Source organism: Mycteria americana, chromosome 3 (genome assembly GCF_035582795.1).
Source record: "Mycteria americana isolate JAX WOST 10 ecotype Jacksonville Zoo and Gardens chromosome 3, USCA_MyAme_1.0, whole genome shotgun sequence".
Taxonomy (NCBI): domain Eukaryota; kingdom Metazoa; phylum Chordata; class Aves; order Ciconiiformes; family Ciconiidae; genus Mycteria; species Mycteria americana.
This window is the reverse complement of record NC_134367.1, coordinates 88,659,130-88,684,431: the sequence shown is the minus strand read 5'-3', so window position 1 is coordinate 88,684,431 and position 25,302 is coordinate 88,659,130. Positions and strand designations below refer to the sequence as shown.

General features: G+C 37.1%; 1 protein-coding gene across 4 annotated transcripts in view; it reads left to right on the top strand.

Moving 5' to 3' along the window:
• Positions 1-25,302, top strand: part of AKT3 (AKT serine/threonine kinase 3) — a 284,305-nt gene that overhangs the window by 77,319 nt on the left and 181,684 nt on the right. For all 4 annotated transcript variants that reach the window (XR_012774795.1, XM_075496022.1, XM_075496023.1 and 1 more), the window contains exons 3-5: positions 4,975-5,100; positions 17,804-17,915; positions 19,423-19,567. Coding sequence is in view for 3 of the 4 variants with exons in the window: in XM_075496022.1 (XP_075352137.1) it covers positions 4,975-5,100; positions 17,804-17,915; positions 19,423-19,567 (383 nt within the window). In the remaining variant the exon portion in view is untranslated. The remainder of the gene's footprint in view (positions 1-4,974; positions 5,101-17,803; positions 17,916-19,422; positions 19,568-25,302) is intronic.

Below are 25,302 nucleotides of genomic sequence, written 5' to 3'. Positions count from 1 at the left end.
GTGTATTATTTCTATTAAATCCATTTTAGTAAATTGATGACACAGACAAGAGGCAGATTTTTCATGTTCTCTGCTTGGAGGGGGTTGGTGTTTTTTTTTTTTTTCCTTTTTCTTTTTTCTCTTTCCCTTAAATCTCACTTATGTCTGTGTGGCAGCTGTTGCTTCTTTTAAGGAGGCAAGTTTTTGAACTCAGGTTTCTGTTGCTTATCAGCACTGTATATTAAAGACATTTCCTTCACACCTCACACCATTTACATATTGAAAAATGTAGATGTTTTGCAAAAGTGATTTTTTAAAAAAATACAGTTTTTTAATACGATTAATTTTAAATTACTGAATAGTTTTTCAAGAATTGCTAAATTTCCATGTGCTTAAGGATTACAAGTGGTGAGACTAACAATAGCAACCATGGAATCTGAGGTGAAGTATATGTTTGAAGAGAGAGTTTGAGTTCTGAGGTGAAGTAAAAAAATTACGAACTTTGAGTGATACATTTGTCTAACACGGATTTGTTTACTACTCAGATGGTTTCTTAGAAAGCTCTTCTTTGAGAAGCTCCTGAGCAGTATCAGAACTACAAACATTGCATCACTAGAATAAACATATTTTGTGAGATGTCCTGAAGGCAGGATTCTTGTTACTAGCTAGTAAGCTGTCAAAGGCAAAAAAGAAAAATCATTAAGGTTGCAGTACAGAGGCAAATACAGAGCCAGCAGCAAGGGTCATGTTCTAAACAAACCTTCATTAAGCATTCTTTGTTACTGTTGTTAGCCAGTGTACTGTTAAATACAACATTAATTAAAGAGTTGCATGTCATAAGGGTGCTTTTTGCATGAAGATCAGATTGCATTTTCACATGCTTCAAGAATGTACTGCTGTCTTATTTCATCTTTTGGATGTATTCTCTCGGTAGTTATTAAAAAAGCAACAACCTAAAACTGATTCTAAATTTGTATTTTGTGTGTGTGTATGTATTTATTGTCTGTATATATTTGTGAGATATATATTCTAGTGCCCCATTTCTCAAGTAGCTTTAAAAACTTTGACTAGAATTAAAATGTTGTAGGAATTACTTGGCTTTCTTTGCTGCAGTGCTTGAAATGAGACCTCTTCTTAAATAAACAGATCTGTCTAATAAACAGATCCTAAAAGAACACGTTTTTCAACTTAGAAGGGTGTAAATTTAAGCAAAATAATAATTTAGCTTACATTAACTCAGCAGGAAGCAGGGTACAAACTGATTAATTCTCTATGGCAGATCCACTGCTTTTCTAAGTACTGCAGCTCCATTTCATTAAATTGTTAGGATATCTTGTGGTTTGCTTAGCCTGCCTGGACTTCTTCTTTCTCATGGAATTTCTTTTCACTTGAATTAATGAATTTCAGATGTAAATTTCCTGTTGTTTGCTTGTGTTGAGGTATTCGATAAACATATGCTCCAAATATCTTTAAAGTAATTTAATATTGCTCATACTGTAAAATACACTTTTTTTTTTTTTTAAATGTGGGGCTGGTGAGTTAGAAGACATGTGGAAGTGTTTTTTCTTTTCAAATACTCTGCTGTGTTTTAGTGGTTTTTGTATGGAGGATTTCTCTTTCAAAGCAGTTCAGTAAGCACGTCTATTGAGAAGTATGGGCTAAAATGTTTTTCTATCTTTTAAGCAGATTATGTAGAAGGAATGCAGTTATAGGAGAGCACCTGGAGTGCATCTTGAGAGCCATTAAACCACTTGAGCAGCTAAGTGAACTGTTCACTGATACCACTGTTTACTTTAGTCTTCAAAAGTGTTCACCCATTTGTTAATTAAATTACAAAATAAATAAAGGGCAGATGATAAATATTCATGTATAGGCCTTGAAGAGGGATTGGAATATTGGTCATTTCAAGACAAAACTAGGGGTTTTTTTTGTGTGTGTATTTGTATAGATGTCTTGAAAAAGGAGTCTGATAGTGATTCATGTTGGGGAACCATTTAGGAGAAACATTCTTCAAAGAAATATGTCTATGAAAGAAATAGATGGATCCCTATGAAGCCATAGTGTTTTGCAATTGCTTTTAAATTACATGTCCTGTGTCTGGCTATAGTTTGCAGGGCGAATACAGAGGTACAGCTGTGCTCATGGATAAACTGGTACTTATACGTCATTCAATATTCATATCTTCTTGTGATTAGCTTTTGTCCAAAGTTGCTTGCTCTCTTCAGAGGAGCTTGGAAATGCAAGTCATACTCTTCTAATGGTTTTTCTACGGGCAGAACATCAGCTGCATAACTCAGTAGATGATCAGAAACCTTTCGGTTTTCTGATTAAGAGACTCTTGATTACCTAGTAGAAGCCAAATGCAATCTAAAGAGTTGTCCTAAGAGGAGAAGATGAAGTAAGTGATCAGGGAAATGTGTGCTGGGTCTCTAAGGGTACCTGCTAGAATGGTCTCCTTTTCTACAGGTTTAGTGCTGGAGAGCATGTATGTAAGTAAGCGAGGGCTTCTGTTCTTTCCTGAAGGGACTAATGAGTGTACTTACCCTATCAGCTCTGATTCTTAGAGCAGAGTCTGCTTATCTCCCTGTCCAGTTTATTCCTTACAGAAAGGAGGACTCTCTTTGAAACCTGAACCGTTGGATGGCTGACCTGTTTTAGGCATGTTGGTGTTCTCTCCATGCTGTCCTGGAACTCTTCTTCAATAGTTTTAGGTGCCTGCCTTCCAGTTAACACGCCTTCTACATAAGACTTAAGATCTTGATAGATTTTAAACCTGGTAACAGGCACTTTCTCTCGTAATAGTCACATACTATTACAACTAAATAAGATTTAATTTATTAGAATTGTGCAGAAGATTCTCTTTATGGTCTGTTAAACTTTAAGAAAATAACTGGGATGTTAATATTTGTAAAACTTACATGATATGTAAGGTTTTGTTTTGGCTTCGACTTTTGAGTCCATGCAGATATCAGCAAATTTGTTGCAGGGCATATTTTAAATGTTATTAAATTATGAATCACACCTTTACTTAGGCCTATGATTATTTTGTTTTCAAGCATTCAGCAAACTTAATTCAAAAAATGTCTTTACCTTCTCATATAATGATGATACAGTTTTTCACTGTTGTTGGTATTAAAGTTACACATTTGTTTTCCCATACTGCACTTGTGTTTCTTCTCCAACTTACAAATATCTCATACCTGGTTTTTATTTTGTTTTGGTTTTTTATTGTTTGCTTTTATGTTAACTGGGATTTCCCATTGAGAAATCAGTTCAGACTGGCAGTGTCCGTAGGGATGTTCCCAGCTGAACTACCACCAGAAATCTGAGATAGAAAGCTCTGAGCCAATACAAATGTAACTAGTGCTATATCTGCTCTATTAATTTTGTGGTCAAATTAAGTAACACTTTGACTTTTCAGTTCTTTGACTTTTTCAGTTTTCTTTCTACTTACATGAAAATGTCTGGATAACAAAATCAAGCAGGTACCCTGCTATCTAGAAGCAGGACTAAATAGGAAGCTTTTTACTACTGAGGGCCAAGAAACATAAGTCAGCACGAATAGCCCGGTGTTAATTTTTCGCTTTCCTCTTCTCCATCTCCTACTTCCTACCCTGCTTCTCTGCTTAAATACATGTTGAAAATTAGAAATGTTAATGGCTGCAGTTACATTTTTAAGCCATGGGCATCGTCAAAATCCTTACAAGTTGTGATCAAGTTCAGCAAGGCCATATTAACAATTCCCATGCTGAACTTCTAGTGACAATTAGTTGATTGCTTTGATGGAAAGGTGAAGATGCCATTAATGAATTTTTAGATTAGCCTTTAATGGAGTAATCTCTGTGTCAGATAGACGTAAACTTCTTTCTGACCTTTGAATTGTCTAAAAGCTACGTAGCTACAGTTAACAGGATGCTGAGGTGGTAAATGGCACTAAAGGGCCGGGCTTAGCCGAGGACCAGCGCAGCCCCTGGACTGGTCAGTTCTGAGCATTTTGCAAACGGTGAGAAGTCCTAGGCATGGTTGGAAATTCTGCATTGTTACATACACTTTTTTTTCTTAAAATGTTAACTTATATAGTGATGAAGCAGTGACTTATTTAAAGTCTTAGTAAGTACTTGTACATATGTTGTTTACTTTGCAGAGTTGCTAGAAATCAAAGACGGGGAAAGTTAGGCAGATCTAAACTCACCTGTACTTAACTGAGTAATTGCACTTTAAAAATGAAATTGTTGCTGAGATTTTGGTGTGGCATTGTAAAGTATAATGCTATTAGAGAGATTTTTCACATTTAAATAGCCAGTAAGTGGAATTAATCAAGCTATCGTGTCTTTGCTGACCTGTTCGCTATGTTTCTGGTCCTGAATAGCTCATGGCTAGCAGACTTTTCTGCTCAGACTGGGGTAGGGGGAAGGTGGCGGTGGTGGGTTTATTGGTGGACTTACCTCTTAAAAGGTAATTGGCTTCTACTTTTTTAAATTTCTTTTGCTTTCAGATATATTTAAGTAAATTTTGTGTAGGTTCTCCCATTACCTCCAATATTCTTGTATTTGCTTAGTGTGTGTTTTGAGAAAATTAATGGTTTTTGCTTTGGCTCAGCAGGGTAAATGTTCTACCTTGTAGTAGTTTAGATTTCATTTTGTTATTAAAAGTCGAGCTGTAGTGCTTATTTTTGCCTGCAGCAAATTTTGAACTGTTTATAGGTGTAAAGATGTAGGATTTTGAAGAGTATAGTGTGACAAAATTTAGAATCATAGAATATTACTACACAGTGCTTGTTGCTTCTTATTCCAGAGGCATCATTGTATAGGCCAGGCTTACCATTGCAATTCCATTTTCTCTGCTTTTGGAGGGAGTTAAGGTTTCCTCTGTAAATTGAAAACATCTGAAAAGATTTTGGTATAATTAATGTTAGACACTGATAATATGTTATATTTTTTAATATCAAAGTTTTTTTTCTACAGTACTAATGAACATTTGTTTTTTCTCATTTAGGAGAATATATAAAAAACTGGCGACCAAGATATTTCCTGCTAAAGACAGATGGCTCTTTCATAGGCTATAAGGAGAAGCCCCAGGATGTGGATCTGCCATATCCACTCAACAACTTTTCAGTGGCAAGTACGTATTTCCAGTATTTATTATTCTCTCAGCATATTGACAAAATATCTGCTACATATTGCTTCATGTGTAGTTCAGAATTTATGGGTAACACTGGAAATTTGATGCCATGTGTCAGACTAGTGCACCACTAATATTATGTCCAGCTCTACAAGATATCTTTACAAGAGCATTGAAGATTTTACCATGGGTTAGTTTTTGAATATTTTTGGAAGCCTGAGTTCTCATTTTTGTGTGTGTCTGAAGTGCCTGTAACTAACAATAACATTTGACAAATGATTTTTGTAAGAAGAAAATTCCTGGAAAGCTTACCTTTATTCAGATCATTGACCTCTTTTCTCTTTTTCAGTAGTATCTCGGAATTCACTTGAAAACTCAAATTAATTAGAAAATTATCTAGACTGTCAAATGACACAAAATCATGCTAAATTATTTTTCTCTTGGATAATCAGGTAATCAGCTCTCCAGCCTGGTTAATCAGTAATTTCAAGCAATCAGACAATTTGCATATATTAGCAAAGCTACAAAGTGTGTATCTGTTGGATAAAGTGAAGACATTTTGATTTCTTGTTTTCGAAGAATGTTTCTAAAAGGCAAATCTGTAGTTTTTTTGATCTGGCAAAGTGACACTGGTAGAAGAGTGTTTCTGAACAGAAATGAAAGTATTTGAGGAGCAAAACTAAGGGGGCAAAAAATCTCCCTGAGTATGAGTTGTGGATATCATAGCTAGAAACTTTCAAAGGAACACTAGAAAATTTACCCAATATCTTTCAAAATTGTGTTAGCGTACTGCAATACAATAGATGGTGGTGTTTAGTTTTATAGAGTAGTATTGGAGCCACAAGAGCATGTGTACTTAGGGAAAGGATTCCCTTCATCTGCATTGCTGAAGATGGAACAAATGCTACTGAGAGTGAATTTACCTATTTTCTTGATAAAATTGTTCTTGAGATGGACTCAGCCTTTGTATATGAAGTAGTTTGGCTATTTTATTTGGCAAGAAAATGATCTCATGCTCCAAGCCCATGTCTTGTCCCACAACTAGAGGAGGAAAACTTTGCGTATTCTGATTGTGACAGAAGTCTTAAAAATGATATTGAGCGTGCAAGGCTTCTAATAATATTAGAGGCTCATTTCAGTTTGTTGCTATTCAGCATAAAAAGCAGTCATGTCTTTTAAGTTGTTCATATGAGTAGGAACTGACTAGATCGTAGGCCATTATTCCTTAGTTATTGCTCTGAATATCCTAACCTACTCATTTATAGCAGTTAGTAGTTTCCTAGATACTTCTTCCCCAATACACAGCAGAAAGAACATCTGTAGAACTACAGTAGGATTTTTTTGTCCTGCTTTACCATGTTCGTCATTGCACATCTAGTCTTCCTTTGCTGTAGCAACTAGAAGGATGATCCAAACCGTAGTTCTGCTAAGCGAAGAAATGCATAATTAGCAATTAATTCCAGTGTGTTGATACTGGTGGGGGTTTTTTGTTTTGATACCCAGAGGTCATCTTATGTAATTCTGATATTAGAATGCTGCCCCTGAACTTTGCCTTGATGAAAATTGGAAGACTTAATATCGTTTTCCAAAATGACACCATCACCACCACTACCCCCCCCCTCCCCCCCCCCCCCCCCCAAAAAAAATAAAATCCTTTCTACAAGTAGCAAGCCCCATAGGTCTGATTCTTAGGCAATGTAAGCTAAAGGAACAGGCATGCAATATTAGAAGAAATACGGTTTTGGTAAGCAAGGTGAGTTTTTCTGTTTTCTGGCAAGAAAAGTAGTAATTTAATCAGAAATGATGGCTGATCAGCGCAAGAATAGGGAGATTTTTCACTCATAAAAAGAATCCCATAAAATTAAGTGAAGTACCTATGTAGAATTCACAGGATGAAAAGCAAAACAGTATGGTATTACACTCTAAATTGCAAGGAACTGTAAGTTTTTCGTTAGCTATTTTAACTGTCTGAACATGAGATCATCAGTAGGGCAAACAAACAAACAAACAAAATCACTATATGAATGAATCAGATCTCATGGGCAGTACCTGGTAAATGTCAAGAACTGGTCTCACAGCCTCTGATCCAAGAGTTCCTGAGCTGCTGCAGTAGGTTTGTGGCCACAAGCACTGCAACATATTTTTCCTGTAATAGTGAAGTACGTTTTTCATAAATTACTAGCCAGGCAGATGGAGTGTGAGATCACTGTTAATACCATCTTGATTAGGTTGGCAGGGACTTAAAGATATGTCTTTACAGTCCTATCTTCATGTAATCTTTGTAGCTATCTGTAAAGTGAGAGTGTGGTCTCAGTCTACTTTTTGCTCTCCAAATGATAGACATCTTTGGCTCTTGCTTACAGCTTGTTATTTAAGCAGAAAAGGCCAAGGCTGTGGTATTATTTTTGTAGTACTGCTGGAGTTGAACATTGGAAAGTTGCACAGCTCTGCTTTGTATGATACTTGTTATGTAGCTTAAAACTTTTCAATCCAGCTCTGGCAAACTAGTTACTTCCATCATATGGATATTTTCCCACCAGTGTCTGCTGCCTTCCACTCCTGTGACACCAGCTTTACTTTTGCAAAAAGCTCTTTCCCAGGCATAGTATCATTTTCCCTGGAGTGGCTCCTTGATTTCTTCCAAGATAACTTTAAAATCCCACACCTGAGCATTACTCTCTCCCTGGTCTTGTGTGGTCTGCATACTCCGTCGGGAATGACAGGAAGGCTGGAGAGAATGAAGTTATTTTACATACTGCTAACAGTGCTTCCAGTGCTAAATATATCTTTGTTAATAAAACCTTTCTCATCAGGTTGAGTTTTGTCATAGGATGGAGTTTTCCTTGGGGTGATCTGGGAGGAAGTGTTGAGGGAAGGCATTGGGACATGGGTGTGTAAACAGGTAGACGCTTTACGTAGCGAGGGAGAGCCTGAGGCAGCGCATGCACACTTCAGCCCGTTGCCAGACGCCCCAAATGCAGGGGAACCGTGTGGGCCTGAAATGGAGATGAGGGATCTCTCTTCCTCGGAGCATAAGTATGTCCCCGAAGGCGAAAGAGAGTTGACTGAAAGGTATGACAGAGCGGGGCTGGATGGAGCTGAGCCCCGGGGAAGGATACAGGACTGGCCCCTTGGTGTCTTGGACAGGGGCTTCACTTTGCCTCCCTGCGGCCGCTGCTTTCCCGCCTTCGGGCACACACGTGAAAGGTGGTGACGTGCACCCCGCACTGCATCTGCGGAGCTGCCGCAAGGTTGCAGGGGTGAACAAATCAGCCAGATCTGGTGACACTGGATAGTGTGTGGGAATCACTCTGATTTCTCTCCTGTGGAGCCAGCTTATTTTACACCAAACAGAGCCTTCCTTTTTTAACATGGGAGTTGAGAGAGCTGTGTATTTGAAGTATGCTTTTAATTCCTTAGTGCTCATGCCCTGACACTTAGACTCACAAAAAGTTGTGCTGTGGTATCTAACCATACACTTAAAGATAAATGAAGGCGATGTAATTACATTGGTGGGAAATTCATTGTGGAAACTTAAAACTGGTTTTCAGAGGTAAATTCAGAAGAGTGAGCTTACTTGAATTGGCTGGTTTAAAATCAGTTCAGCTCTTTCAGGTAGAGACCAGCAGTTGCAAGTAATCAAGCTATTGTAGCTTAAGGAGATACTCTTGATTGACTGAGTCACGGTAACTGAGTGGGTGTGCATTCCTAGCCCACTTCAACTGCAAAATAAAATATGTTAATGTAAATTGCTTTTGCTTAGGCATTTATGCAGTCAGAACCAGTTTAAAAATAATTTGGATTCGATTGGTATAACTTCTCTGTACAGGCAGAGGCCTGAAAAAAATGTCTTGGCTTTTAAAACTCCATTATGCTGCTTTGGAACAAAACTAGTACTCTGGGTGACAGGATGTATACCCTCAGTGGCCCCCCCAAAAACCAACATGGCCTCACAATGCTGTGTGTAACTGGTCCAGTGTTGTGTAAGTAGAATCAACACTGCTTTGTGTAAACCACTTTGGTGTTTTATTGTTGTCATTATTAGGAAAAGCAGAGTGGGAAAGAATTCTACTTCAATTCTACTTAAGGAGCATTTATGGCTTAACTGATAAAAAAATATTTCTCACATATGCAGTGAGTATGTAGGTAATCGCATAGCACATTTGGGATGAGGTATCTCTAAGAACTGGCCCTTTGCCTTCATTTTGATCTTTACATGGGGAGTAATTGGGAAGAGCTGTATCCCTTCACAGTAGCCTTTGAGCTTTGGCCAGAAATGATGTCACCTGGAATTCCTTTCCTATCTTAAAAGATAGTGCTTTCTAAGTACTCTGTGGTACAACTACCCTTTTTCTTGTCTTTGAAAAGAAAAAGCAAATTTTAGTTATTGTGAGAAGGTAAGCTTTTATACCCTTTCCTTTATTTTTTTTTTCTCTGCAGAAATGATTAACGATGAACCTTGGCTACTCTAAATGGAGATGCTGTGCTACTTTTTCCTAGTGTTAATCTTTCAGTGGGCCAGAGACAAGGTTTTATTATTTTGGGGATTTAAAAATCTTCAAAACATGAAAATTGAAAGGTTTCAGGGGAATGACGTTAGGGTGATAAAGAATTCTGAAGACATTCTCTAAAGAAATGGGTAGGAAAATATATGTGTATGTTTTAAGTGAGATTAAATTATGCATCAAAATACTTTGGCATTAGACATGACCTTGTGTGCAACTCCACCATTAACTTTCAATGAGATTTAAGTTTAAAGTCCCAGGTTTTTTTTATTGTCACAACACTGGATGATATGAACTCAGAGATAAGCATGTAACTATAGATACTTACAATTACAGTGTAGATTTCATTCCAAAATAATAATGGTGCAATCGAATAAATAATGTTCATTCAGCACTGAAAATACTAGTGGGGAGAAAAAGGCAATGTATGTGTAATGTACTGCATATGCAAATGCATTTATGGAAATTTGAACTCAAATCTAATGTGTATAACCAATATTACTGTCTGTGTTGGATGGGGAAATGTTTAGTTTTTTGGAAAACCGGACCAGTAATTTTCTTTAGGAAGCTTTCATATTATTTTATGAATGACAGATATAGTTGATATTCTGTCATTTGACTTAGAAGTTTGGATTCAGTTGTTGGCTTGGGTCGTGAATGAAAATTAGTTCCTTGGTCTCATCCTTCCATTTTAATGGATAGTGCTTTCTCAGACACCAGTATAGCATACTGTAATTTCTAATTATCTCTAAATAGGGCCTGGTATGAGCATGGCAGGTTAAAGTTTATAGCAAGGTCTGAGAGTTTTTATGCTGGTATGATACACCCAGTTGCATAAATAAAATTGGGGTGTTTGCATGAAAGGCAGAAGGATGTATAATTTTACTGTCTTCCATGAAAACAAACTAAACCCCAGGCAAAACCCAACCATAACATGCAGAAATCTCCTACTTTCATTCTCCCTCTTTCAATGAAAGGGCAAATGGCAAAGTAGTTGTAATGACAGAAAGACATGGATGCTACTATAGTACTTTTTGGAGTACTGGAAATAAGAGACTTTCCAGCATGATGAAGTGCATCAAGGGTAATCTCTTTCAGCTTCAAGGAATATAATTAAGTTTTTTGTTTTTATTATGCAGTCATATATGTTGTATCATCGAAGCACATATAAGTACTTGTCACGAGCCAAGCCCCACAGAAGTGGGACTTCTACCCGTACAGAACAAAAAGTCAGTCCCTGCTCCAAAATACTAAAATTCCAAATATAAAACAAGGGACAGCAGATGGATGCAAACAGATGGGGGGAGTATGAGAAAACAATGAGACAGTATTAGCCTGTAGTACAGGCAGTGGTCTCAGCACATCAACAGCTAATCCATTGTCAAGGTTAGATTTTTACTCTCTTCTCTGTTTTTTTTCTCTCTCCCTCCTTTGCTCCCTCCTGTTTTTTAAGACATGGTGAAGGAGAGTTTTAAGGATGATTTAAAAGAGAACCAGTATGGCAAACTGAGAGAAATTAGAAATGCTTTTGAGAAATGGTGCTGAAATTGGAACAGTAGAAGGATGAGTGGCATTTTGATACTGAATAAAGAGGGATACCAAGGATGCGGGTAGGCTGTGGGGACAGACCGTGTTGAAAAGCTACCTATATTTGATGTGGTAGAGCAGGGTAAGAAATGAGGAATGCAAAGAGAAGAGTGATATGATCAAAGGGACAATGGAGAAAAATGATCTGTTCAACAGTTTTGGGGATGACATTTTTAGGGGAAAACTGCATTTGTTGGGACCAAAGAAGGGATATTAAGTTGTTCACATAAATCTCTATGTGACCAAACTTATTTTTAGCATCATACTCCCCATAGAGAAAATGTAGTGAGAAAGGACAGAGCCTTTTGGAAGGCCTCAGAAAAGTAGGTTTCCCTTAGGGAGTAGGTAAACAAGCGGGAGAATTGAGAGAGGACCAAGCTAAGGGTGTGTGTATACACATATATTTGTACATGTATGTAAAAGCCATGGCTTTTCATAGGTATATGAGCAAAAAGCATGTGTATGTGTCTCAATGTTATGAAAATGGTGTATTAGTTCTGCTACTTGTTTACTACTTGTCTAGCAAAAAAGGTCATCAGAGAAAAGCGTGGATTTGGAGTGCAGAGTAGCAGTAATGGAAAAAGGTATTTGTAAGCAGTGTGTTCATTAAATTTTGACATGAGAAAGAAAAAATGGGAGTAGCATCTGAACAGGCAAAGGTGGGGACAAAAGTGTTTATCTTGTGAAGGAAAGACCAAGGGAAGAATAACAAATCAGGGTTAAATTGTAATGCAAATAGATAGATACATAGATCGATACAGATATCTGTATATAGATAGCACTCTGTATATATTTGAAAGTTAATGTATTCTAAACAATGCAAGCAGTGGTTCGATACTCTTTCTTTTATATCATATGATAATCACAGGAAGTTATCTTTTGTGCTAAAACTCAGTCTGTATTAGAAATAATTTCTCAAATATGCAACCTGCTGTTCATTTTTTAGTGCAATTTTTTATGGCTGCTTGTATGTTTAGTATTCTTGTCTAGCCATATCAACAAATTCTGCTGAAGTTGAAAGCTTCCATATATGAAATAATAAAATGGTATTAGTGTTCTTTCTATTTTTTATGCTGAACGAATGTATTTAGGAAAAGAACACTGGTGATTATATGGTTAAAGTTATAGAATTCAAACTTTAAACTTTTTAATAAAATCTGAACAGATGATCTGTGCTTTTTTTTTTGGAACTGGCAGGTTTCAGGCCCTCTAATTGGCTTCCCAGCTTTGCAGAGTAATTACAGCTTCAAGCAAACTTTGTCATCTGTGGTTCAGAATGGTGTAAAGTAAACAGAACGTTTTGAAATACAGTTTGTAGTTAGAGTTGCTCAGGAGAGTTTAACTAGCATAACTACTTAATTTAGATAGTAGCAGTTATTTGAAAAAGATAGTCTAACATTTTAGAATTGTCAGATTGTCTGTGGATATGGAGATGAAAGTTAACCTCTGGTATGTACCTGACTTTTTTTTTGTTTTAAAAAGAGAAGTTCAATACTTGAGAAATATCCATTGCATTTCTTTGTGCTAGTTTTATTTCATTTTTTCCATTTTCTGTATAGATCCAAAAATGGCCAAACGAGTGCTACAGACTTGTTAGAACACAGTTGTCAGTTTCTGTTACTGATTTTGTATTTTCCTGCTTCGAACAAGGGTTCTCCCCCAAGGTTTTTCATCCCCTCTAATATTAAAGGGGAAAATTCTCATGACGGGTGTTTAATCCCAGCAAGACAGAAAGCTTTAGGATTAAAATATGTAATTCCAAGTTGTAGATGGCTAGCATACAAGAACACAAAGTTGAGTCTGTCTGTTTACTGGCTTACTCATCTTTTTGAATGGTAATTTAGACTTCCAACTGTTTTGAGTTGAGATTCAGCCCTTTAATTACATATGTTTATGTGTAGTAGCAAACTTGAAGACATTATGGTAGAGTGTTCTCTGCTCTTGGTAATGACCCAACTATCACTCGAGCGTTCGGAGCCAGCTCTCAGTAGCCAGTTTCACTCGTTCTTTTGTGCTTTTGTAGTTTCCAAACTATTCTCTCTGTCTAAAACTACTACAGTTTTTCTAGTAATTAGTAGAAAAATATTTTGATAATTAGCAGTAACTGTGTATTACAGCACTTAATCTTCTTAATAGATCTTTTTTTTTCCTAGCTGTAGGTGAAAGACATTCACAAACAAGTTTTTATTCATGTTGCAATCATGATAGGAATGTTGTTTATCCCATACATTTGTATACAGCAGCACATGAAGCATGTGGGTGTGCTAAATATCAGCAGACTTCAGTTACTTTTATCTACCGGAGAAGGATGGGTAGCACACCACTTTTAGAAATACATTGGTCCTCCACTTCTTTCTGAAAATCTTTTTGCTTCAGAAGGGAAGGATACAAACGTATTCAATTTTAGCCTTCCACAAGGAAATAAAATCTTTAGCCACTTTCAACAGGATATTAAAAAAGCTTATTAAGTTTTGCTAGATTTTATTTTTCATTGGCATCCTTCCGTGATAGTGAAATGGCATTTTGGTTTTTTTTATGTTTTCAGTGCCATTTTCAATTGCTAAGGTATTTTTTTATTACCTTTAATTGATTTAGTTAGTTAATCATCTGTAATGAAAACTCAGAGAGTAAATACTCTTTGGTAGTTAGAGAGCTTAGTATATGCATCCATATGTTTTGTTCTTGTTAATAATGCGCATCATCACTTTGAAAAATTTTACTGTCTGAAAAATTAATATAGATAGTACAGATTAGATACAGATTTACATAATGTACATACTAATATATAAAATATATTTATTATACTATATATAGTATACTATATATAGTATAGTATATACTATATATAGTATATAGTAAATATATACTATATTTAGGTAAAGAGGTAAAGAGGTAAAGAGGTAAAGACCGTATTATAGATAGCATTTGGACATAGGCAGGCTTAATTCTGTTAGTTCCAAGGTTTGCGTGTTTGAGTTGGCAAACTTAAATTAATGCCATTTTAATGTGTACATTTTTGTATGTTTTTGCAATCAGAAAATGAATGGTGAAATTCAAAGTCTTCGGCTCCATTACAGGCACTGGAGAGGATGTGCTTTTTAATTGGTACAGACTTTTCTGCAGGTTTGACTCTGTGCCTTTTTGCCTTCAGATTGTCCTAAGATAGTCACCTCACTTATTTGTGCCTGACAGCTTCTTTTACCTTCCTTCTCCTAAACTAGCCACTCTAGTTTAGCTATACTCTAGCTATCACCCAAGTTTTTCTTTCTCACACTGGTTTCAGTCTTTTTCCTGTCCCATTTCCACTCTTCTCCCTTTATTCCCTAGTCTTTTGTTCCTGACATCTCTTCTGTAAATAACTTGCTGTATGCCATCTTTCCGTATTGGATTTTGCCTCAACGAGGTAGGTTTTTTTTCATGTTGGCTGAGGAATAGGATGAAGCATAATGAATATAGGAGAAAGAGCTTTCTATTTAGCAGGTGTAGAGGCAGGAGATAGCTGTGGCCTCTGGATTATACTCAATGCATAGATTTTCAATGATTTTATGCTTTAGTAATTGTTATTGTAATTTTTTACCCTCCTCCCACTGCACTCTTATGCCTCCCACATGTAGTGTGGCCAGATGCCTTACATTTTCACAGGAATACTAAAAGGATATCAAAGGTCTTGGTTTGCCAAGTTTTAAGTCTCGTCTCCAAAAAGTAGTATTTTCCAGCAGTGTGCAGCTTTAGGCAGACACCCAGCAAGAAAATTTCAGCCTACATGATTGAAGTGTGATAGGATTAAAGATGAGAGGATGGTTTTGTCAGGAGTAAGATGAGATAATCTTAGAGCAGACAATGCTTCTAGTCTCTTCTGTTATGAAGGTAGCCCGACACATTCCTTAGAGCTACAGCTGAGGAAGTTAAGAAAACAAATAGCCTGTTAACTCTAGCCTCACCGTCATCATGATGATAGCTTGGACTTCAACCATATCCCTGAAGATAGGGGTTTCTTTGATCTCATGAGTAATATTTGCACCCAGCTACAAGCCTCGTTAAGTATCCTAAGCAGCTCTACTTCATCATGCTCCCCAAGTTCCCATCATCTGCTTCTGTCCTCCTTGTTTCTCTTCCAGCTTTTGTGTTAAATTCCCTCCTCCTGGGTCCATCCTGCTGTAGCTCTTTCCTTTAAATGTTGAGGATGGCTCTTATCCCATCCAAGACCTAGCTGAGTTTATAAAAGTAGTGAGGTTGTATTACTCTTTCTCTTTTGAGACTCCACAGTGTATGCAGGTTTGTTAAATGAAATGTCATCTCCTTGACCAGTGAGCAGTCTGACTTACATAATAATTTATAGATGTATGGTGAATATATAGGTTTGTGCATCAAGAAATACACACCTGTGTGGTGCAATATTTAGTTTATTCCTCTTTTGTTTCTTATACGTGTGTCTGTCAAGCTTCTGAGGTGTTCTGCTAAGCTGCAGAAAAAAATCCTATCGACAGACTATCCACTTCCTATCCAAATCCTATCTGCTTCCACTCTTCTTTGCTTTTTCAAATAAAAAAATTGCAGTATGCATGAAGGTTCTTAAATTAAGGCGTCCTCACAAAGACCCCCCCTAATATCAGTTCTTTTGTGCCTGCATTAAGGATGGTCCAGTACAAGTAAGTCTGCTGATAATTGCTGTGGCTTTCTATCATGGAGACAGACACCATTTCTTAGATAGTTGTGTCCCAAATTGTTTAGGTGTTCAGGCATACAAATCAATGCCTTGAACTAAGGCTTTAAGCTTGTTATGAGCTAGTAATATTAAAGAGAATTGCTTTAATGTATTTTCAGTATGCAGCTACATTTCAGAAGGTCAGCTATCAGTATGCATCTTGCACAATTAACGCTAGCAACAAAGGCAAAAGAGAGAAAGCAAAAGCAGGGTAGAGGGTACTTAACTATGTTGGGTGTTTGGAAATTTGCTGGGTCTGATGCAGTTCCTTGGAGAATATTTAAAATGCATTCCTGTAAAATTGTGGATGATAGTTGAGGTTTCAGGACCCTGAATTTGTGAAGAAAAAATACATCAAGCCAATATAATTTATTTCTGTGAAAGAATAGCATGCCTTGTGAAGTGGTACATATCCTATAACATGACTTTTGTAAAGCATTGACATTAACTGGAATAAATAAAATGTAATTCACCAAGAATAAGTGCAAAGTTTTATGCTAAAGAATAGTCAACTACATCAGTAGAAGGTGTGGGTCAACTGGTAGGTGGTAGCTCTACCAAAAGGAAATTATAATGGATTGTAAGTGAACAGAAATTCTGTTGCCATATTCATTATTGATTGATTTGTGAATCTGATAAATCATTTTAGATCACACATTTCATCTGGATTAGCTTTGAACAAGTGATAGCATTCCAGAACATGAGATGTGATGTTTGTGTCTATTTTGTGTAGCTGCAGGAAAACAAATTACACTTTTGACAGAGTAACCTTAACTTCACAAAAATGTTTAAATATATTTACATGAATAAAGAGTTCTAGTAGGTCAGTGTTTTGCAAATGTAACGTTCAGTGCAGTGTGCTACACTGTAAAATCTAATACACAGTCTCATTGAACCATTGACTGAATTACCAGTGTCGTGGTCTTGTGACAAAGGAGTAATAGGCAGTCTGCTGTATGTCTAGAATTGTGTGACAAGGAAGATCTTGGATCTGAAAGCACAACCTGTGAAGACAGATTGGTTGAACTGATTTAGGCCAGAGAAGACTGAAGAGAGATAAAATAGTGTTCAAACGTCTAAAAGGGATAGCTGCTGAAAAGATAAAATAAATTAGTCAATAGGGCAAGAAACAATATGCTCAAATTATAGGAACGGTTGCATTAAATGCTAGGAAAAATCTTCCAACTATAAAAAGAATTAATTTCCTTTATAGTTGGATGGAATAGTTTGCTTACAGAGGTTTTGAATTTACTACTTTTTGGGGATTGTAGAAAGAGTTTAGAGAAATGCTTATGAGAAATGGCATAGGTAGACCTGATTCTGGCCTGGGGCACAAAGAGAACTAGATGATTTCCTGGGGCAGCCCCACTGGGTGTGTGTGGGGTGTTGTTCTATATTTAATAGTCAGACTAGTTTCAACATCTGAATTTTCTCAGATAGGGTATTTTACCTATTAGTAAATCTAATCCTGAAGTGACAGTAGTGTGGGTAATTGTGGCATGGTTACCATTGAAGGGAAAATGTCATATTCCTCCTGCCAGGTACAGATGGAAAAATGTGCCTGTGGCTACTGCTGTTACCTTGGCATACTAGAGCAATCCGGGATCTAATACTCTTCTTACCCTCATAATGCAGACCTAGTTTGCAAATGGAGATCGCACTCTTTTTATGGGTAACAATACAAGTTCCATCAATTCCTCTGACTGCTCTCTTCACCTTAGGATTATTACCTGCTACCTTTTGTTCAAGCCCATGGTTATATTGCCATTCTGTATTTCCTTATATGTGCTGGATACATGCTGGATAGGTATACATAAGCTATATGTATTTTATCTAAGTAATTTTATTTGCTCTTCACCTGTAAAGTGGCAATGTATAAAAGAGGCTATGTCATGTATTTCTCTAGAATGTCAGCTGATGAAAACAGAGCGACCAAAGCCAAACACATTCATTATCAGATGTCTTCAGTGGACCACTGTCATAGAGAGGACGTTCCACGTAGACACTCCGGAGGAACGGTGAGGGTTTTATTTTTGTTTCGCTTTCCGTGTTCTTTACACAGAAGCCTCGGCACAGTCTCTGCTGGGACTGCACAGCAATCAACACTCGGAATTGTGACATTCTGAGCACATCTGAACAGTTATTTGAAGAATTTGTAAGTCAGCTTCTGTAAAATATTATCTGAGCTCACAGCTAGTGTAAGAGTTGCCTGCGAGTAGGTGGGATGAGTGTGTTCAAATAAGCCAAAACTATGTCATGATATGTCTCTGAAGTGTTAAATTTTGAGCAATAGAAGCCTGCACTGAAGTATTTTTCAGCCTTGCTGTCTTAAATTTTCCTTTTATTCCTCCTAATATGCTCCTTTTTTTGGCACAGAAATCAGTATGTTTATTATAATTTATTTTATGTTTGCTTATTAGTTTTTCTTGTTTCAGTAAACATACACAAACTCTTAACAATTAACTTTTTTAATGCACCAAAAGCATATAGAAGGTATGAGATGGTGTACCTTGCTAAATGTTCTATTCTGTGTCTCTGCTTAGATACACTGATTCTTCCCGCTGTGGGCATCTGTCCTGTTGAGACTAATACTGTGATTTAGCTTTATTCGTATTGTTTGTATCAGTAAATAACCAACGACTTTGCTTTTTCTGTTCTTTCTCTTTCATTAGTATATTCACTTAGAATTTTTTTTTATTCTACCTTGGTACTGTTTCTCCACCCTATCTTTCTTCTGTGTATGCAGCGTAGTACCTCCTACTGCATTCAGTAATACCACCAGACTCCTCCTGTATCCCTTGCTGGATGAGCAAAAAGCAGCCAGGTACTGCACTTGGTGTAGGGCTGTGGCATGCTGATGGGTCGGCTGGCATATCTGTGCTGGTTAGCCAGCACGCAGAATAGCCATGGGCTCAGCTGCCCCTGCTTGTCCCTCCACAGAAACCCTCATCTGCCCTGCCCCTCCATGCAGCCACTGGTTTTTATGATGCTTGTAGGAATTTAATTATCTTCGAGGGCCTCTTTCTCAGGGGAATTTAAAATTAGCCAACAAGTTGAGTTTTAAGAGGAGACAGACAAAGATTTGAACACGCGGCGTGGTTTAATAAACCTTGTTTATTTTCAGTGAAAATGTCTCGCAGGGAAGGGGAATACCAAAAAGTCTCTTAAAATAGCAAGTTATTATCAGATAGTATCGGATGGGCGATGACATTGTATGCTCTGAGCTGTATTATACCTGGAGCAAGTGTTTTCAAGTTTTCACTATTAAAATATTTACATAATCGGACACTGGAAATTCTTGAAATTAACCATGCAGTGATCCTTTTTGATGCTGGTCAACTTCACCACCTTTAACATAATGCAGAATTTGGAAGGAAATTGAAGTGATTTATTTACACAGTAGAAGACTCATATAACATGAGAATTGAACATTGAACCAATGTAGCATGTGAAAAACATTATAAACCATTTATTTGGATGTATTTTACGAGTTTCTAATAGGGATGTTGGGCTTGTTCATGATAGGGAAGAATGGACAGAAGCAATCCAGGCTGTAGCAGACAGACTTCAGAGGCAAGAAGAGGAGAGGATGAACTGTAGTCCAACTTCACAGATAGACAATATAGGAGAAGAAGAGATGGATGCTTCAACAACCCATCATAAAAGAAAGGTAATGACATTAAAAAATAACTGACAACTAATATGTAAATAAATTTTGTAGAATGGTCTAGTTGGATAAAACAATATACAGGGAATAGTATTTCTAGGTAAATTTCAGTGCATTACAAGCATAAAAGTACTTATTTGTTTTTTCAGTAGAGCTGAACTGCTCTAGTTTTATTTATTTGTTATGCTATCTGATACAGCACTTCTGAAAAACAAATTCAACCGATCAGGCACATGTTAATGTTCTGTTTATTGTTTGAATATTATTTTCATCTTTTCCTTTTTGTTTGTTTACTCTTTTAGAAGTATGGTAAGAAAATATTTTCTTTAGACAAGTAGATTTGCCCCCTTTCTCATGCAGATATACCCAGTACAAATTAGATAATTTGCATGAGAAAGGCTAGCAGGATTTGGCTTTTAATGACCTTGTTTTATGCTATCTGGGAAAATAACTCTGCTTTAGTTTTCAATGAAGTAAGAGAAAACAGTGTTTTATTTTTTTGCAGTCCTTCACAGCTTTTGGTGTAAGTAGGAATATGTACATTGTTGGGTATACCATACTTGTAGTTGTATCACCGGAGTCAATAGGATACACACAACCAAGAGCATGTTTTAAAGATGCAGCACCGCACAAAAATTTGCTTATTATTTTCCATTTCCATTTTGTCCTGTGTTTCTGTAAGTACGGACTGCTCTTGAAGAATGGATCATTCAAACGGATGTGTCTCATTTACTATACAGGATTGACATGACTCAAGAAATGCATTGAAATTGCATGAGAAATAATAACCTGTTTCTATAGGACTGGCTTCATTCTTTCTATCTAGAAGTGAAACCTGTAGAAAACTAAGCGGAAGTCTGCTGCTAGAGCAAAATAGTCTTATAGCTAATGTGGCTGAATGCCTTTGAATGATGAACAATGAAAAGAAATAGCGAACGTAAATAGAAAAAGAAATAGCGAAGAAATAGCGAATGAAATGCCTTTACTCATAGAGCGTGTTTTGTTCGTTGTACTATATGAAGCAAGAATCATAGAAAAATCAGTGGCTGAAAACTATACCCTTATGAATATAACAAAGGTGTCATAGGAAATCTTAGTTCTATCGTGTCCTAACTTTTGAGAACTTGGATTTGCAGTGCAAACATAGTTCTTTCATGTTGTTTCATTGTATGCAATTTTCTAACCTTTTTCCATTCTAGAAAAAGGTAAAAACTATATACAGCTGTAACAATACTCTCATCGTAACTTGTCAGGTTGACATTGAACTTTTAGCCTTGTGGCATAGATGTTTAATGATTGTGCTCCAGGGTGAAATATGATAAGTGACAGGAAGACAGAGGCAGCGTTCGAGATGTGTCAGTCTTTCTGAGAGGCAGTGTGCTTATGTGGAAGGGATTTGGGTTTGCTCTCTTAAAGATCTGAGCACTGTTCAAAGCCTCTTAGTGGAGCACAAAACCACTGCATAACAACAAGCATTTTCAAGGTGTCAAAATTAATGCTGTCTAATATAAGTAGTGTATCTGGAATGTATGCTTTCCTTGTTCACAGTGCAGTGCATTTTCCCATACAGCAAAAGGGGCTGTGGGAACAGGAGGAGAAGGAGGATCAGTTTTGTTTTTGTCTTGCTGCTTACGCTTTAAGAAATGCTGAAATAAGATGCTGGGACAGTGCCTGTGCAGTGCTGCAGAATATTTAATGGCTTTGGCAACAAGCCAAAAGCAAACTCTACAAAACAAAGGTGAAATGAAAAATGGGGATATTCAACACCTAATAATAGAGTGGAATGGAGTTTTTGTAGCCAGTGAAGAGCATACTGATGACCGCAAGGATTCTTTTTTTTTGCCAAAACTCGAAATCCCACTGCAGATTTCTGACTGTTGGAAGACTTCAGCGAAAGGTTCTCAGAAGTTTTTGGAATCAAAAATATTAAGTGACCATTATGACAGGGAGTTGTCACTCCCTCTGTGTTAATTGAAATTGGGAAAAATATATTTTTTTTATAACTGTTCCTGTTTTGTAGAAATGTTTCTGAAAAGCTTCTGTTTAAGCTTTTGTAGTTGTTAATATAATCAGAACCATTTCAGTTATAATGACAATGCATTTTTATTGCTTTTTTTTTTGTATTGGATTTCTTTTCATTTCAGGGATTTTTTGCACAATGTGTCCTACAAGCTTGTTTTGTCACCTCATTTTACATCTAAGCCCAGTGAATTTTGCTTGTGCATGCACCAGATGGTATACATATGAGTAGAAGAGCATAATCAGATTAAGAAACGAGACAGAGAGGAGTGGGCCTGTTCTTCTCTAAAAAGGTAGCAAAAGGTTTACGAAGAAAGTCTTTAGGATGTGGAACTTGATTTGAACAGACATGACAGTAACGTCCCTGCCCAGATTAGCTGAAAGAACCAAAAGCACTTGGGTTGTTTTTGCAATTTTTTTGTAATGGTATCAATGTGCTGCTTAAGTTTTACAGTAATAGCGTCACTAAAATTCGGAGCACTAGAAATTCTTAGCAAACTGCTTTTATTTCTTGCTGTATTATTCCTTGTAAGTAGAGTTTCTTCCTGACGAAGTCAGATTAAAACTCCAAGTGGTATAATCTTGGTGCAAGTCAGGAATTTTTAAAAATTCGTTCCTTGGTAGGAATTTTTAGTACCTGTAGTAGGATGTATTCTTTTGAACAGATCATCCATAGGGGAGTAAATAGGCTTTACAGAAGGCTGAACATCATACAGTTCTTTGGTTAGTGCGCTTTCCTGTAGCTTCATTGCTTTTTCCTTTCTTTACAAATTTGTTCTGCAGGGTGCAGGATGAGTAAAGAATAGATTTTTCAGAGGAAACCAAAAAGTAATGTAATGAGGAAAAAGATTCAATCCTCAGAGTTCAGTAGGAATGAAAAAGGTGGCAAAATCATCCAGGAGAAAGAATCCAATCTTATGGGAGCCTCCAAACTTGCTTACCAACATCCCTCAGGTTTAGGAAATATTTCCATTTTTCCATCAGTTTTCAGTACACCCTTAGCTATGACATCTGTGTTTTTATCTCCCAAGGTCTTGTGTTCTTTGGCAGACTTTTTGAGTTACCCTGCACTGCGTATCATCTCTAAGCCTTCTGCTGAGCTTCTGAGGAATGAGAGCATCAGGAGACTTTATTCTTAGAACTAGCACTACTGCCATAACCTGCTGTTAAGCCACGGCTCAAAATCTTGCAGACCTATTACCTTCCTCTTATAAATATACATATATTTTTTTAACTTGTTTTCACTGAGCTTGCAGCTAGATTCATGACTGCTTTGATGAACATTATGTAATGAAATTTTGGGCGAATGAGTCTTTCGATTTGACTGGCTTGCTGCCCTTACCATCAAACCTATGTCTGTGATCAGTCAAGCCAAGACCCTCCTTCTGTGTGTAGGCAAAGGGCTGCTGTTCTGAGCTGGTTTTATTCAGACTCTGATGGTCCTTCTCTAAGTCCAGCCTTTAAAAGATCAGAAGTATGGGAAAAATTTACCCCTTTGAGGCTGCTTATGATCCCATAATTTTTTTGCTGTTAGAAGTGATAAGTTGTTACAGTCACTAACTGAGTATTCTTTATCAATAAAGCTGTTGGCCATTCTTTATTGGGGAATGCGATAGCTTATGACTGAAGACAGGGAGGATTCTGCCCTGAATTACTCATCTTCTGCCTGAACTGTGTTTTGAATCCGTTTTGGATTTTTCATGTGTTTTTGTCAATTTTCAGTGCTTTAGCACAAAGGCAGTTGTCTTTGCTTGATGGTTATCATAGAACTATCAAATTAGATAACCTGACTTTCCAAGGTACTGACTGTGATATTTGAGAAGTCTTACCTTTAGTTGATTAAGTACTAATAGCCACATATTGTTTGGGTCACAACTTTACATACTACAACAAGCATCACTAGTTGTAACAGATTATACTAGTTTTTGGAAAAGTAGACCATTTAAGGATTTGTCTGTGGTCATCAACTTTAACTTTACACTCACTTGTGTGGATTTGCTTTAGGTAAAAAGTATACTAAGCCTTTGAAATCTGTTACTCGTATTTCTTACTGGGATAAATGCAGTTTTGTTCTTCCTGATGTGAGGTGGTTTTGGCAGCAAAACAAGATCTGTCATTGCAAAATGTGTAAGTATGTTTACATGTGAGCAAAGAATGGAATTCACCAAGGTTAGTTTGCTTAGAAGCTACCAATCAACCATTACATGGGAAAAAGATTTAATTCCTGCTGATACAGCTAGAAAATTGATATATGAAAAGCATCTTTCTTTAATAAAGCTTTGAAATATCCAGCTATCCAGGTGTTACCTTAAGTAGTCTGTTGGAGACCTTTTGCAGCTTTTAAGTTGCAGGTTGAACACTTAAAAGCTAAGGAATTACAGCATTAAAGTGGTTGATGGAACTTCAGTTCTACGCCTTATGTGAGCAGATTTCAGACTGACTCTGAGTGAGCAATTGCATGAATTATTTTCACAGTTTGTCGACAGCAACTTCAGATCCACAGTAATAGTATCATGCACTTGAGCTTAAAGGAATAAATAATTCCAGAAGGAAGTTTTGCCCTTTATTCTTTCTCACAAGAGAGAATATATTTTGCTGCCGCTATTTGTGATTGCACACTGGGGAGAGTAGAGCCCAATAGCTCTACACTTGGAATGTGTGTGAGATACGTAGGCACTGTTAGAGGTGTTTCTGGTAGGGATAAGGAAAGTACTAATTCCATTGTGGAGGACACAAGTAGAATTTTATCTGTCTGGAACGCCAGTATGCAAGAAAACTGCCTGAGGCTGCAACTAGTGATAGAGACACTAGGAAGATGAAAGATAAGGCACAATCTTTTCCTCACACATAACAGGATGAAATATATTTTAACTTAGCAAAACTGAGACTCGGAGTATAATTGCTCTTTATAAATGTTTTGAGGTGTATTATTCACAAAGGAAGGAAGGTTATTGATACTGCAGGACAGTACTATAACAAGAATAGGTGAGTGTGTTGTCTTTCAGAGCTTTTAAACTGCTTTCCTCAAGGTTCCTGGGTGCCTTAACGGTCTGTGTGTGGTTATGTGGTGCTGCAACGAAGCCAGTAACACAGTGCGCTGAAAGATGTGCTGTGGGAACACGCAGTGAAAGCCAGTGATTGGCCCTGAGTTGGCCAAAGAAACCCTGCTCTCAATCCAGGGTGGCCCTGTGCAGTTGCTGCGTTCTCAGTATTGTGCTGTTTTTTCTACATCCTCATCTTTGCATCTAATGCATAGACCATAGGGTTGATGCTTCTGAACTGGCTGTGAAATGAACTTGCAGAACTAAGATGATTATTGACTCAAGCTTTGTGCTCATGAAAGTGGCTAAACTGCTTTGGGATCAGAGATTATCTGGTCATATTCTTGCAGTGTGTGACACTTCCAGTTGAGCTGATAAACCTACTGGACTCAGATTGTCCATTGGTGGAACTGGCTCTTGGATGTACTACGCTTAACCTGCAAAACTAGGGTGATACTAGATGCTTGAATGGTCACTATAATGGAGTCACATGAAAGGAAAACTTGCCACCTCTTCCTTTTCAGAGCCAGATTGATTAATGTAAGAAACATGTAATTGTAATCTGTATTCAAATTTTTGAAAGTCCACCTCTAATGCAAAGACTTGTAGAGTCTTACTGGTATAATATTGCAGTGAGGATCATGTATGTTTCAAAAAAGCCATCAGCGCAGTGGTTGG